The 12319-nt window shown below is 45.7% G+C and overlaps 1 protein-coding gene across 19 annotated transcripts in view; it reads left to right on the top strand.

Moving 5' to 3' along the window:
• The window catches only part of GPHN (gephyrin), a 535600-nt gene that overhangs the window by 106651 nt on the left and 416630 nt on the right, over positions 1 to 12319 (top strand). For all 19 annotated transcript variants that reach the window (XM_074998888.1, XM_074998882.1, XM_074998890.1 and 16 more), the window contains exon 2: positions 4988 to 5066. In XM_074998888.1, the coding sequence (XP_074854989.1) occupies positions 4988 to 5066 (79 nt within the window). The remainder of the gene's footprint in view (positions 1 to 4987; positions 5067 to 12319) is intronic.

The following is a 12319-nucleotide window of genomic DNA, read 5'->3' as shown; positions in this document are numbered from 1 at the left end:
TCTGTCAGTACAGGCGTTCTTCCTCCTGGGGAGCAGGATAATGCTCTTGGCAAAAGTACTGCATTCTGTTGATTTACTGTGGACAGAATGCCTTGGGGAATCTGGGCACTCCCTGAGTTTTGTTGACAAAAACCTCTAGTGTAGTTGTAGCCATAGTGTCTACATATTTATTGCATCAGGACTTTAGATTTGTAAGCAACTGTGAGAGACAGTTCCTGATACTATATACGCAAACAGTGCCCAGAACTATTTTGTAACTGTGCACTGAAAATTGAGTTTCAGACATCTTGCCAGTTCTGGCCAACGATTGCTACGTACGTGAAACTGAATTGAGACTTCTGAGCAATGCAGTGATACAATTGATAATTCTAGGAACACAAGTCCATTTAGCCCGGTATCCTGTCTTCCAACATTGGACAACGCCAGATGCCCCAGAGGGAGTGAATGGAATAGGTAGTCATTCAGTGATCTCTCTCCTGTCATGCATTTCTAGCCTCTGACAAAGAGATGCTAGGGACACCATTCCTACACATCCTAGCTAATAGTAATTGATGGACCTAACCTCCATGAATGTATCTAGTTCTTTTTTAAACCCTGTTTAAGTCCTGTTTTTTACAACAACTTCTGGCAAGGAGTTCCACAGGCCTACCATGTGCTGAGTGAAATAAAAGTCAAGTAGTTTTAGTTTTAGTTTAGTTGAAAAGAGGTTTTAAAGAACGTCAGTATATCTAACCCCTTTCAAACTCCCCCTCTAAAGTCCCACATGAAACTCCCTATTAGATGCTCTTGTTTGCTAAGCTCTCTGGTCACTTACTAGCAGGCTTTATATAGTCCTGGCCTTCCTGATATCCCACCTCTGGTAAAGCCTTGACAAATGAGCAGGGTTATAGATTTCAAATCCTTGTTAAGTAGCTCACATCTTCCATCTGCCAGCCTTAGCGCACGGTACTTCAAACAAGCAGTTCAGCATATGTCTCTCCACACAGACAGACAAACACAAGCTCAGCACACGGTATCTTTAAGGAAAGGGCCACAAGCTAAATATGAGTCAACAGCGTGAGGCTGTTGCAAAAAAAGCAAAGCTGATTCTGGGATGCATTAACAGGTTTGTTCTGAGCAAGACATGAGAAGTCATTCTTCTGCTCTACTCTGTGCTGGTTAGGCCTCAGTTGGAGTATTGTGTCCAGTTCTGGGCACCGCATTTCAAGAAAGATGTGGAGAAATTGGAAAGGGTCCAGAAAAGAGCAACGAGAATGATGAGAGGTCTAGAGAACATGACCTATGAAGAAAGGCTGAAAGAATTGGGCTTGTTTAGTTTGGAAAAAAGAAGATAGCAGTTTTCAGGTATCTAAAAGGGTGTCATAAGAAGGAGGGAGAAAACTTGTTCCTCTTGGCCTCTGAGCATAGAACAAGAAGCAATGGGCTTAAACTGCAGCAAGAGAGGTTTAGGCTGGACATTAGGAAAAAGTTCCTAACTGTCAGGGTGGTCAAACACTGGAATAAATTGCCTGTGGAGGTTGTGGAATCTCATCTCTGGAGATATTTAAGAACAGGTTAGATAAATAACTATCAGGGATGGTCTAGACGGTACTTCGTCCTTCCATGAGGACAGTGGGCCGGACTCAATGACCTCTCAAGGTCCGTTCCAGTTCTAGCATTCTATTATTCTGTGAAACCAGCAAGTAAACCCCAGCACACACACACTACAGACAGCCACTTAGCTTAAGGATCCCACAATCACTTTTGTTTCACTTAGAGAACTTCTGTTAGCTAAGCCAAATTCTAAGGCAGCTTTTCTCAAACTGTGGGTTGAGCCCATGTTATTGGGGTTGCCATTCCTGGTGTTAATTTTCTGAGGGTTAATAAGGCTGAAGCTGGCCCCACTGCCCAGCAGCTCAGGTTTTGGCTTTGGCTCTCCTAAGCAGGGTGCCTAGGTTTGTATAGACTTGGACTTTTGTTCCCCTCCTGGAATTGTGTAGTGATTCTTGCTGTCAGAAGCAGGGGAGGGGAGTTGTCAGGCTGAATAAAATTGGAGTGCCCCTGTTTTAAGGTAGTTTTTGTATTAAGGAAAAAGAAGTCAAATTCTGCTGTGGCATGTTCAGAAAAGAACACCATGGAGACAACTAGGTCAAAAAAGATTGAGACATGTTCTTAAGTTGGAATTTCCTAAAAAGAATATGATTAAAGGTATTTATTTAAAAAATGGTTAATATATAAGGAAAAATTAATCATAACATTTATGGTAAATGCATTGTAAGGAAATTTATAGCAAGGAAACTCTTTGTATTAAGGCCAGGTTTTGTGTTGATGTACCCCTTTTTAAATACAATCAGGAACTTCATTTGAGAAATTGATTGGTGAAAGTGTGTCATGTAATTCAGATTCCATTTTCTTTGATGCAAGAGCCCAGCAATGCTACATGTAGGCTCAGTCTACACTTGCCCCCAACTTCAAAGGGTGCATGTTAACCAGGGTGGCAGGAGATTACTAATGAAATGCTGTGGTGAATACGCAACACTTCATTAGGCTAGTTCTCCCCTGTGGCAACTTCAAAGCCTCAAACTTCAAATTGCTGGCATGCATGTCGCCATGAGCACTTCAAAGTGCCTGCACTACTTCGAAGTCCGTTTACTCCTCAAAATTTTGAGGAGTATCATAGAATCATAGAACAGTAGAGCTGGAAGAGACCCAAAAAAGCTATCAAGTCCAGCCCCCTGTTCTAGGCAGGACCAAACCCATCAAAGGGACTTAGAAGTAGCGCAGGTGCTTCGAAGTGCCCGCAGCTACATGCATGCCACCACTTCGAAGCTTGACTTTGAAGCTTCGAAGTTGACGTGGGGGAGAATTAGCCTAACGAAGTGCTGTGTATTTGCCACAGCACTTCATCAGTAACCTCCCATTGCTCTGATTAACATGCCCCCTTCAAAGCTGGGGGCAAGTGTAGAGAAGCCCATAGTGTAACAATTACCTGTGGGCTTATGGCTCAAATTCTAGCAATGACACTACTCTTACTGCTTGCTTATAGTGGCACCACCATCCATGCAAACAGCAGTATATTTCTCCCAATTCAGTAATTCAGCTTTCATGAAATAGACAATAATTTCAGTATTTCCTGACCTATTGTCCATTCTGCTAATTCCTGGCAAAGAAAAGAAAATCCCCCAAAATTTCCTCCAGCCAAACCCAATGAATAAAACCTAACAATTATGTTATAGAACCAACATCATATGTCTCATGAAGCTGAATTGCAAATTCTTTCACTTCGTTGGCATTTTATAAAATTTAGAAGCTCTTCAGTTCTCCTACTAATTGTGTTTGTTATAAAGTGGTATGGTCCTACATCTTTACTTACTGTCACTTTCCACCTTTCTGCAGCAGCTGTATGAATCAGTTCTTCAGTGGCACTGGACTTTTACTCTTTGCAATTGCAAGCACTAAGGGTTTCAGAGCCTTTCCTGGACCAGTGTTACGTTTGTCATTTGAGTTTTCTGTCACTGGTAATCTTTCTTTTGTTGTCTCTGAATTTGTCTTTATACTTCAGGTGCCTTGTTGTGTGGTGGTATTTCAGCTCTGCCAGTTTCATTGCTTCATTTGTTAGGATTTGTAAGCATACAAACTCTTGGTTGATGAATGTGGAGGTTTTATTTACTCTCTTTCTGATCAAGATTAACAATAAAACTTTGACTAATGGGTTTAATCTAGGTTCACAATATTTTTGCAGCTGTTTCATTTTGCATGTTTGTTTTTATTCATTTTTATAATCTGCAGCATCTTTTGATTGGTTAATGTGCATGCAATATTCAGTGGAGCACATACATTTTAATTATCTATCATAGGACTGGAAAGGATTCTGAGAGATCATCTATTCCACTTCTGCAGTGGCTGAAGCGTCTGGCCCATGGTTTGCTAGAGCTGCTCATGCAGCCCTGGGCCAACTGCACAGGCCACTAGTGAGGCCGTCTTGGGCCACTGTGCCCTTTCTCCCTCCTTAGCAGGTGACTCACAGCGAGGGCCACTTGCTGACTCACCAGAGTATTCTGGAATGCTTCCATGCCACATCTCCTGTTCATTCACTGTGTCTTGGATTATTATGGTAAATCTCCTACTTGGGTTATGCCACTGAAACTGTTATATAATTTATAAATTGTATTAGTAATTCCACCATTTAAGTTATTGTACATTTTTAGCTGCAGTTCAAGTAAACAATTTGTACTATGCTATTGAAAACTTGATGTTAATATGTAGCAATTCTCAATATTTCCAACCCTCCAGAGTATTGAATTGTGTGTGATTGACACATCACACTATAATGTTTAATATTTCTGTGTATTTATGATTCCAGCGTCATGTTTGTTGAGATTGTGTGCTAAGAGTGTTAAAGCAAGTGATTTAGGAGCATTGAGAGACCTGGTTGAGGTACTTAATGGTTGGTCTTATGACAAGTTTTGGATCTCTTTGTGCCTAAGCAAATTTCAAGAGTTCCTTGAGCAGTGGTGTCCAATACAAATTAAAGGATTGCCACACCCCCGCCAGCACTCAAAATATATCTCTCCCCCCGCCCCCGCAAAGAAAAACAAAACAAAACAAAACCAAGCCCTGGGGCTGGAGCCGTGCCAGGCCCCAGAGCCGTCACCTCCCCGCCACCACATGCTTGTCCCATGAAGTTTGTGGGGCACGTGGGTGGAGGGCGTTCCACATGTGCAGCTCTAAGGAACTGCACTTGCCACGCCTGGTGTTCAGTTTGCCACACGACAAGCATATTGAACACCACAGTCCTTGAGAAGCTCTGCTTTCCTCCAGAGCCTCAAGTCCCTTCTCCAATAAAGAACTAAATTAGGTGAAACCTCATTGAAAAGTAATTTAATAGATGAGTTCTGAGCTTTTCTTTAAATCAACAAAACATGCAAACCAAACAGATATTATTACTTGGCTTAGAAATACTGTATGCAATTTTCAAAGTTTCATTTCTTGTGGTTATCTTTTTTAGTGAGCGACAGTTGCTTCAGAAACCTTGCTGAAGATCGTAGTGGGATAAACCTTAAAGATCTGGTCCAAGACCCATCTTTGTGAGTATCTGGTTCTTACAGCTGAGCATAGAAAATCTATATTGTTATATCCTGTGTGTGTCTAGTTGTAATTGGGGACAGACTTAGATATGATGAAACGTACTTTACTTTGGTAGCAGTCTTTGTATCATTTGTTGAGTCTATAATGAGGGAGATGAGATTGGAATCATGTGGTGTCTTTTTCAGAGGGGACAGAGGAAAGGGAATGGCATCACTGATTTAACTGCCAAGGAGCGCAAATACTAAATGGAAAACTGTCAACATAACAGTGAGCATCAGTGAGAGACAATTCTGAGCAGAGTGATTGTTGAAGAGGAAGACGTATTATACTCATGTGCTCTTCCTTCATTTTTATAGGCACAATACACTATATAACTAGATTTTAATCTCCTGCTTGTGAATTTACTGAGGGTTTTTTTTGTTCTTTTTTTTTTTTTTTTAAACCTTGGAAGCCTTTATTTTCTTAATCACCGATTTGATTTTCTTCCAGCTGATTTTTTTTAAACCTCCTCTTTCTTTCAGTACTTATTATTTATGCCAAGCACATTTATGGCAGCTTCATACAGTAAACTGTTTCATATCTGGCAGCCGCAGTACCAGGAAGTTGCCAGATGTTCAAATATTCTAGATAATAGAGAGGTATACTTAGCAGTGTGTAACACTAAAGAAAAACAAGATTAGCTGTCAAGAAACAAACAAAAAATATATGTAGAGTACTTCATTTACCAATGACAATTGCATTGTAAACTGTAAGCTTTTACTGTATTTGCTGTATTTGTTTGTATTTACTTTCACTATACCATACTTAAGGAAAATATAACTAAAATTTACTTGATCTTTAACCTAAACTATACTGTATTTATTTTAACTTTCACTATACAAGTACTGTGCTTATGTGAAACTTAACTAAAATTTATTTTATCTTTAACGTAAACTTAAATTTAGTTCACCACTTTAACCTAAATGCCAGTTATTTGAGAATTCCCAATACTAGAATACCAGTTAACAACACAGAATTTATTTTACTAGGAGAACAGATCTGTTATAGTCCCTTCTTCGCTCCGTAGCAAAGAAACAACCTTTGAAAGCCTAAGACAAGATGCTGAAAAGCACAAAATTATGTTGCTATCCTTGCTAATCTTACTTGTTTAGTGACCAGGTCAATACACACATCCTTCCACTTAGTTCTAGTTCAATATAGTACCTTCCAATCTGTTTCTGTAAATCATATCTCCCTCTTACAAGCTCTCTCACTAGGAAGTGGTGCCATGTCACCATGTCAGAGATGGCTTTCTCTGGATTTCTCCTGAAGTAATGTTAAAAAATGCTTTTCCAAACGCTGTAGGCAGACATCCTGTTGTATCACCTGTTGTAAGAAAATGTGGCCATCTCTCTCTCCAACAGAATTGTGTGTGCCTTTTTGTAATGGCCATTAAACATGGTTGGCCCTATTAATACAAACAGGTCAAATTTTTCTATGTTGGTTAACAAGCAGCAGTGAAGAGGCCATATTTGAAACCTCATTTCAAACATGGAAGATTTTTTTAATGGTAGATACAAGCGCACCAATTACTTTGTCACATTACTAAAGAAAAGAAAACCTCATCCTGAAGTTTCAGACTGAGGGAACTAGCTCATGAGGCATCTAATGTATGATTCATACCACAGAAATATAAAGAAGAGGGGAAAAGTACATTAATTGCCTGAGAAGTTATTCAGTGAACAGGAGGCTAAAATTTCAAGACAGTTTAGGTGCCTCAGTTTTGTGTGTCCAGTGTGAGACCATTTCAAGGGGCCTAATTTCCAGCTGAACTTTGCTTTGTGTGTTTTTTTTAATTCTTGAGAATTGTATCTGTTGTAGTGAGATGCAAATATGATTTCAAGAGGTGTACACAGTGTACAACATGACTTAGGAGTCTTGTACAGCTGTAGTCCTGTTGCAAAGGTTCCCTACAGAGATGGTAAATGGTGGTTGTTGTGGAGTATTAGTCTTTCTTTCCAATGTCTCATAGTAATGAAATTCTCTCACTCCTTCCCACAGCCCATAACTTGTATAAGAAAAAATGTAATCTGTTAATAATGTAAACTAGGAAAACCAAAAATATATTCTGACTGTTATTTGTCACATAAATAGTAGTGAGTGGCCACTCAGATTAAGTGTGAGGCAAGTTGGAGACATTCATATAGCCTCAAAACCAGTTTTTAAAGAATAATGATCATAATAAGTCTGTTGCTTAACAAACTATAATACGAGAAAGAAATAATATTTATCTCTTCTCTGTGGATGATGTGAATGTGTTGTGCTCTCTGTGGGCTTGTCTACCCTACCACCTTCCTTTGAAGGAAGGATGGTAATTAGGGTGTCGGGAGTTCACTAATGAAGTGCAGCGGTGCACAAGCAGCACTTTATGAAGCAAGTTCCCCCCTGTGGCATCTTCTAAGTACTGGCACACGGCTAGCCACAGCTCACCTGCTGGTACTTCAAATGAGGAGTAAAGGGACTTCAAAGTTGCCCCGGCACTTCGAAGTACCGGCGGGTGAGCCGTGGCTAGACGTGTGCCAGTACTTTGACATTTAAAACTTCGACGCTGCCGTGGGGGGAATTTGCTTAATGAAGTGCTGCCTATGCACAGCAGCACTTCATTAGTAAACTCCCAACACCCTAATCAGCATCCTTCCTTCAAAGGAAGGTGGTAATGTAGACAAGGACTCTGACTTTCCTGATGGACATTCTTATAAGGTAGGGGTTTAATAATGAATAACAGTCTGCTGTTCATCGAGTGTCCCTGTGGGTGCTCCACAATAGGTGTCAGGCTCGCCCGGCACCGCAGATCGGAAATCTTCCAGCAGTTTATCCTGAATCGCGCATGTGCCGGCGCGCACCGCTCCCTTGCACGTCCCCGGCCACGTGCGTGATCCGGTCCCTGCCAGTTCCTTCTCAACCGCCATCGGCTGCAGACGGAATCCGCTCAGGCTATGGCCAGAGTCAGATTAGACAGCATTTCTGCATGTAAATTGTTGTTTCTTTTTTTTTTTTCAAAAAAAAAAAGAGAGAGGACAAAGTGAATACCAAAAAAAAAAAAGGGAGGAGCAGAGAGGAAGAGTGGACGTGAAGGCTAGTAGGCTGCCCGCTGCCCTGCAGGCTGGTGTCCGTGATTCGGGGAAACAGGCACGGATTAGGTGCTGAGTACCCTATTAACAGTAAAAGACTCACCGCGATGGCTTCTTCAGGCTTTAAAAAGTGTGAGTCCTGCCGTGAAGCTATGCCGGCCTCTGATGGGCATAGTGAATGCATCCGATGCCTGGGGGAATCACACGTTACCCAGAAGTGCTCCCACTGTGCTAAGCTCACAGCCAGGGCCAGGAAAGACAGAAAAATGCGTCTTAAAATGCTCTTGTTTGATAAGGCCCTCCAGCCAGACGTGCCGGAGAGGCAATCAGAAGGGCCCTCTGGGTTTCACAAGAGGAAGGCAGCTTCTCTGACCCCCTCGGTGCAAAAACAGAGGAAGCTCTCCCCAGCTCGATCCCTGCTGGCGCTTTCAGCGAGCGGGACGGGCGGAGCACACAGCCCCCAGCCGCATACTCAGGCAAGCGGCACCGCGGCAGCGCACATGGCAGAGGCTGAGCCTCCGATTACGAAACAGCTGGCACGCGCGGCGCCTAGAGCTTCGGCCAGGCAAGCACCGGAACCGGCGGCACCGCCACAGGCGGCACCGACCCCCGCAGCACCAACGGTGCAGGGCCAACAGGCACGGAGCCTGCAGGCACCGGAGGATGTTATCTGCGCGGCACCGCAGCTGAGCGGGCAGAGCGCGGCACCGACAGCAGGGCCGAGATCCCCGGCGCAGGAGGGGGCAGTGCCAGCCCCGCAGGGGAGGGGAAAGGCAAAAGCAAAAGCCCGGCACCACAGCCCTTCTCCAGACAGGGCTGCGCTGCTGCTAACAACAAGCCCTCCCCCTGTGCTGCACATACCGCCCAGAAGGCCTGGGTCTCCACCAGCCTATCCAGAACCTCCTTCTCCGTTCCTCCAACCAATGTCACCATGGCTTTGGGCCACCTTCACCCTTTCTGGGATTGGATCCACTGGAGTACTATCACAAACCAGTGTCACCGCTATCTGTGTCATCGCGGAGGTCTCGCTCTCCCAGACATCGGGGGTACACAGCCCGAGAGTGGTCCGGGTCTCCGTCCCTGGACCCGTGCCCGTGCTGCCATGGTCGTTCTTATCATGCTGGACACAGACACCCCAGGCCTACGCCCAGGGGCAGTTCCCCCCTGGCTGTCCAATACCCCTGTGGGCACTCCCATTCAGGGATGGAAACTCAGATATCTCAAGGGGAGTTAAATTTAGAACCCCGAGACTTTCCTTCGCAATCCTCCAGCGAGCAGGTGTACCATCGGCCACAGGAACCTGAGAGTTCGAGGGGGGTGTACCCTAGTGGTTCCTCCTCATCCTCCCCAGATGAGGCCGTGGCCCCCAGGGATGTCGCTCCCCCGGATGACCTTAAACAGTTTCAGGAGCTGTTTAAAAGAGTGGCTTTCACGGAAGGCATCCAAACGGCAGAAGTGCAGGAGAAACATCACAAACTCCTGAAAAATTTGAGGCCCCCGGCTTCATCCAAAATAGCTATCCCGCTGGACGAAGCCATTATGGAGTCAGCCACTACCATATGGCAGACTCCGGCCTCCATTCCGCCTATGAACGAGAGTGGATAAGAAGTACTTCGTCCCGGCAAAGGGCATGGAGTTCCTCTTCAGTCACCCACAACCGAACTCGGTGGTGGTCGAATCGTCCCAGTAGAGGTCAAAGACTTCTCAGTACAAATCGGGGGGATCGGACAAAGATGCCAAGAAGCTAGAGCTGTTCGGCAGGAAGGTATATTCCTCTTCCACCCTGCTATTGAGAGTGGCAAATTATGCGGCACGCCTAGCAAACCATAACTTTGATAATGACTCCAGGCTTACATCTCTCATGGATTCGCTTCCGGAAGATAAGAAGCCGGTGCTAAAGGCAATTGTGCAAGAGGGCTACGCAGCTTCGAGGACGGGAGTCCAGATCGCCCTGGATGTGGCAGATACGGCGGCACACTCAACGGCTACAGCAGTGGTCATGCGTAGAGAATCCTGGCTCCAGACATTGGGCATCCCGAGGGATCTACAGGTGAAGATCGTGGATCTTCCCTTTGACACGCAAAAGTTGTTTGCAGACTCATGTTCCATCATCGCCTCAGACCGTTTCACTCCCAATGGCAAAAGATCACCACAGACAAATGGGTGCTGGAGATCATAGCCATGGGCTACGCGATCCCCTTCCAGTCGCTCCCACTGATGAAGCCTCCCTCCAGGCCCCACCTCCGGGATGCTACCCACGAGGCGAGGCTCAAACAGGAGGTGGACCACCTTATGTTCATAGCGGCGGTGGAAAGAGTGCCGGAACAATTCCAGGGGAAAGGGTTTTATTCACGCTACTTCCTCACAGAGAAGAAAGCAGGAGGCTGGAGGCCCATCTTAGATCTTTGGGGCCTCAACCGCTACTTGCACAAGCAACGTTTTCAGATGATTACAGTCGCTTCCATACTCACGGCACTGGATGATGGAGATTGGATTGCAGCCCTCGACTTACAAGATGCTTACTTTCATATAACGATCCACCTGGCACACAGGCGCTTCCTCCGCTTCATGGTCAGCAAGGAACACTTCCAGTACAGGGTTCTTCCATTCGGCCTCTCCTCGGCCCCCAGAGTCTTTACCAAAACCTTGGCAATGGTGTCAGCCTACCTGCACAGACGGGGTATTCATATTTCCATACCTGGACGACTGCCTATTGAAAGGGGCCTCGAAGGCAGAGGTCCTACACATGATACACGTCACAGTGGACACGTTTTCTTCGCTGGGCCTAGTCATCAACCTCGCGAAGTCAAAGACCGACCCCACACAGAGCATAGAGTTCACAGGGGCACACATAAACTCTATCACAGCAAGGGTGTACCTACCCAACGCCCGCTTTCGCGCCATCAGTTCACTGGTGCAAGTCATTACATACAGCCCCACGGTGCCGGTCTTAACGTGCTTACAGCTGCTGGGCCATATGGCGGCAGCAGCATTTGTGGTACAGAATGCCAGATTGCATATGCGAAGCCTGCAGCATTGGCTGGCGAGCGTCTACAAACCAGCATCCCACACTGTTCACAGGGTGGTGTTGCCCATGACAGAGGTGCGCAGATCCCTGGCGTGGTGGGTAAACCCCAAGAACTTGCTAGCAGGGGTGCCCTTTCACCAACCACAAATTTCTATTTTTCTGACTACCGACGCCTCCCACATAGGATGGGGAGCGCACATTGGCGACAAGGTGACGCAAAGGCTATGGTCCCCTGTGGAACAGTCACTGCACATAAACATACTGGAGCTCAGAGCAGTGTTCAACTCCTGCAAGCATTTCTGAGACCACATATACGGCAAAGTAGTCGGGATCAATACAGACAATACCTCCACTATGTTTTACATAAATCGACAAGGAGGAGCCCGATCCCGTGCCCTATGTGTGGAAGCAGTCTGACTGTGGAACTGGTGCACCGCCAACAACATAACGTTGAAAGCCTAGTACTTGCCAGGCGCTCACAACGTGAAAGCAGATCAGCTGAGCAGGTGCTTCGCACTCATGCACGAATAGGAGATCCGCCCTGATCCGCTATGACCGATCTTTCATACATGGGGATTTCCCCAGATCGATCTGTTTGCCACCCAGCACAACAAGAAGTGTCCCCAGTACTGCTCCAGGGCAGGATTGGGGCGGGGTTCCCTGGGGGACGCATTCATGATTCCATGGAAGGGCCCCCTACTTTACACGTTCTCCCCCACAGCGCTTATCCACAAGGTCTTGCAGAAAGCCAGAAGGGAGAGAGCTCGCATGATACTAGTAGTCCCAACGTGGGATCGACAGCAATGGTTCCCCTTGCTTCTGCGCATGTCGGACTGCCCACCACTCCCCCTACCAGTGCCGCCGGACCTACTTACGCAGGCCCAGGGGTCCACAGTGCACCCAAACCCTCAGAGTCTGCGCCTACAAGCATGGCTAATCCATGGCTCAGCTCCTTAGAAAGTACGTGCACGGAGGGAGTACAACAAGTCCTAGAAAGTAGCCGAAGGACCTCCATCAGGAATACTTATAGGCAGAAATGGACTCGATTCACAACCTGGTGTTCCGCCAAGCAGTTAGCTCCCCTTGACGTTCCTATACCGATAATACTTGAATA

The sequence above is a fragment of the Carettochelys insculpta genome, chromosome 6, assembly GCF_033958435.1.
Source record: "Carettochelys insculpta isolate YL-2023 chromosome 6, ASM3395843v1, whole genome shotgun sequence".
In the NCBI taxonomy this organism is placed as follows: domain Eukaryota; kingdom Metazoa; phylum Chordata; order Testudines; family Carettochelyidae; genus Carettochelys; species Carettochelys insculpta.
This window is presented reverse-complemented; position numbering and strand designations above follow the sequence as displayed.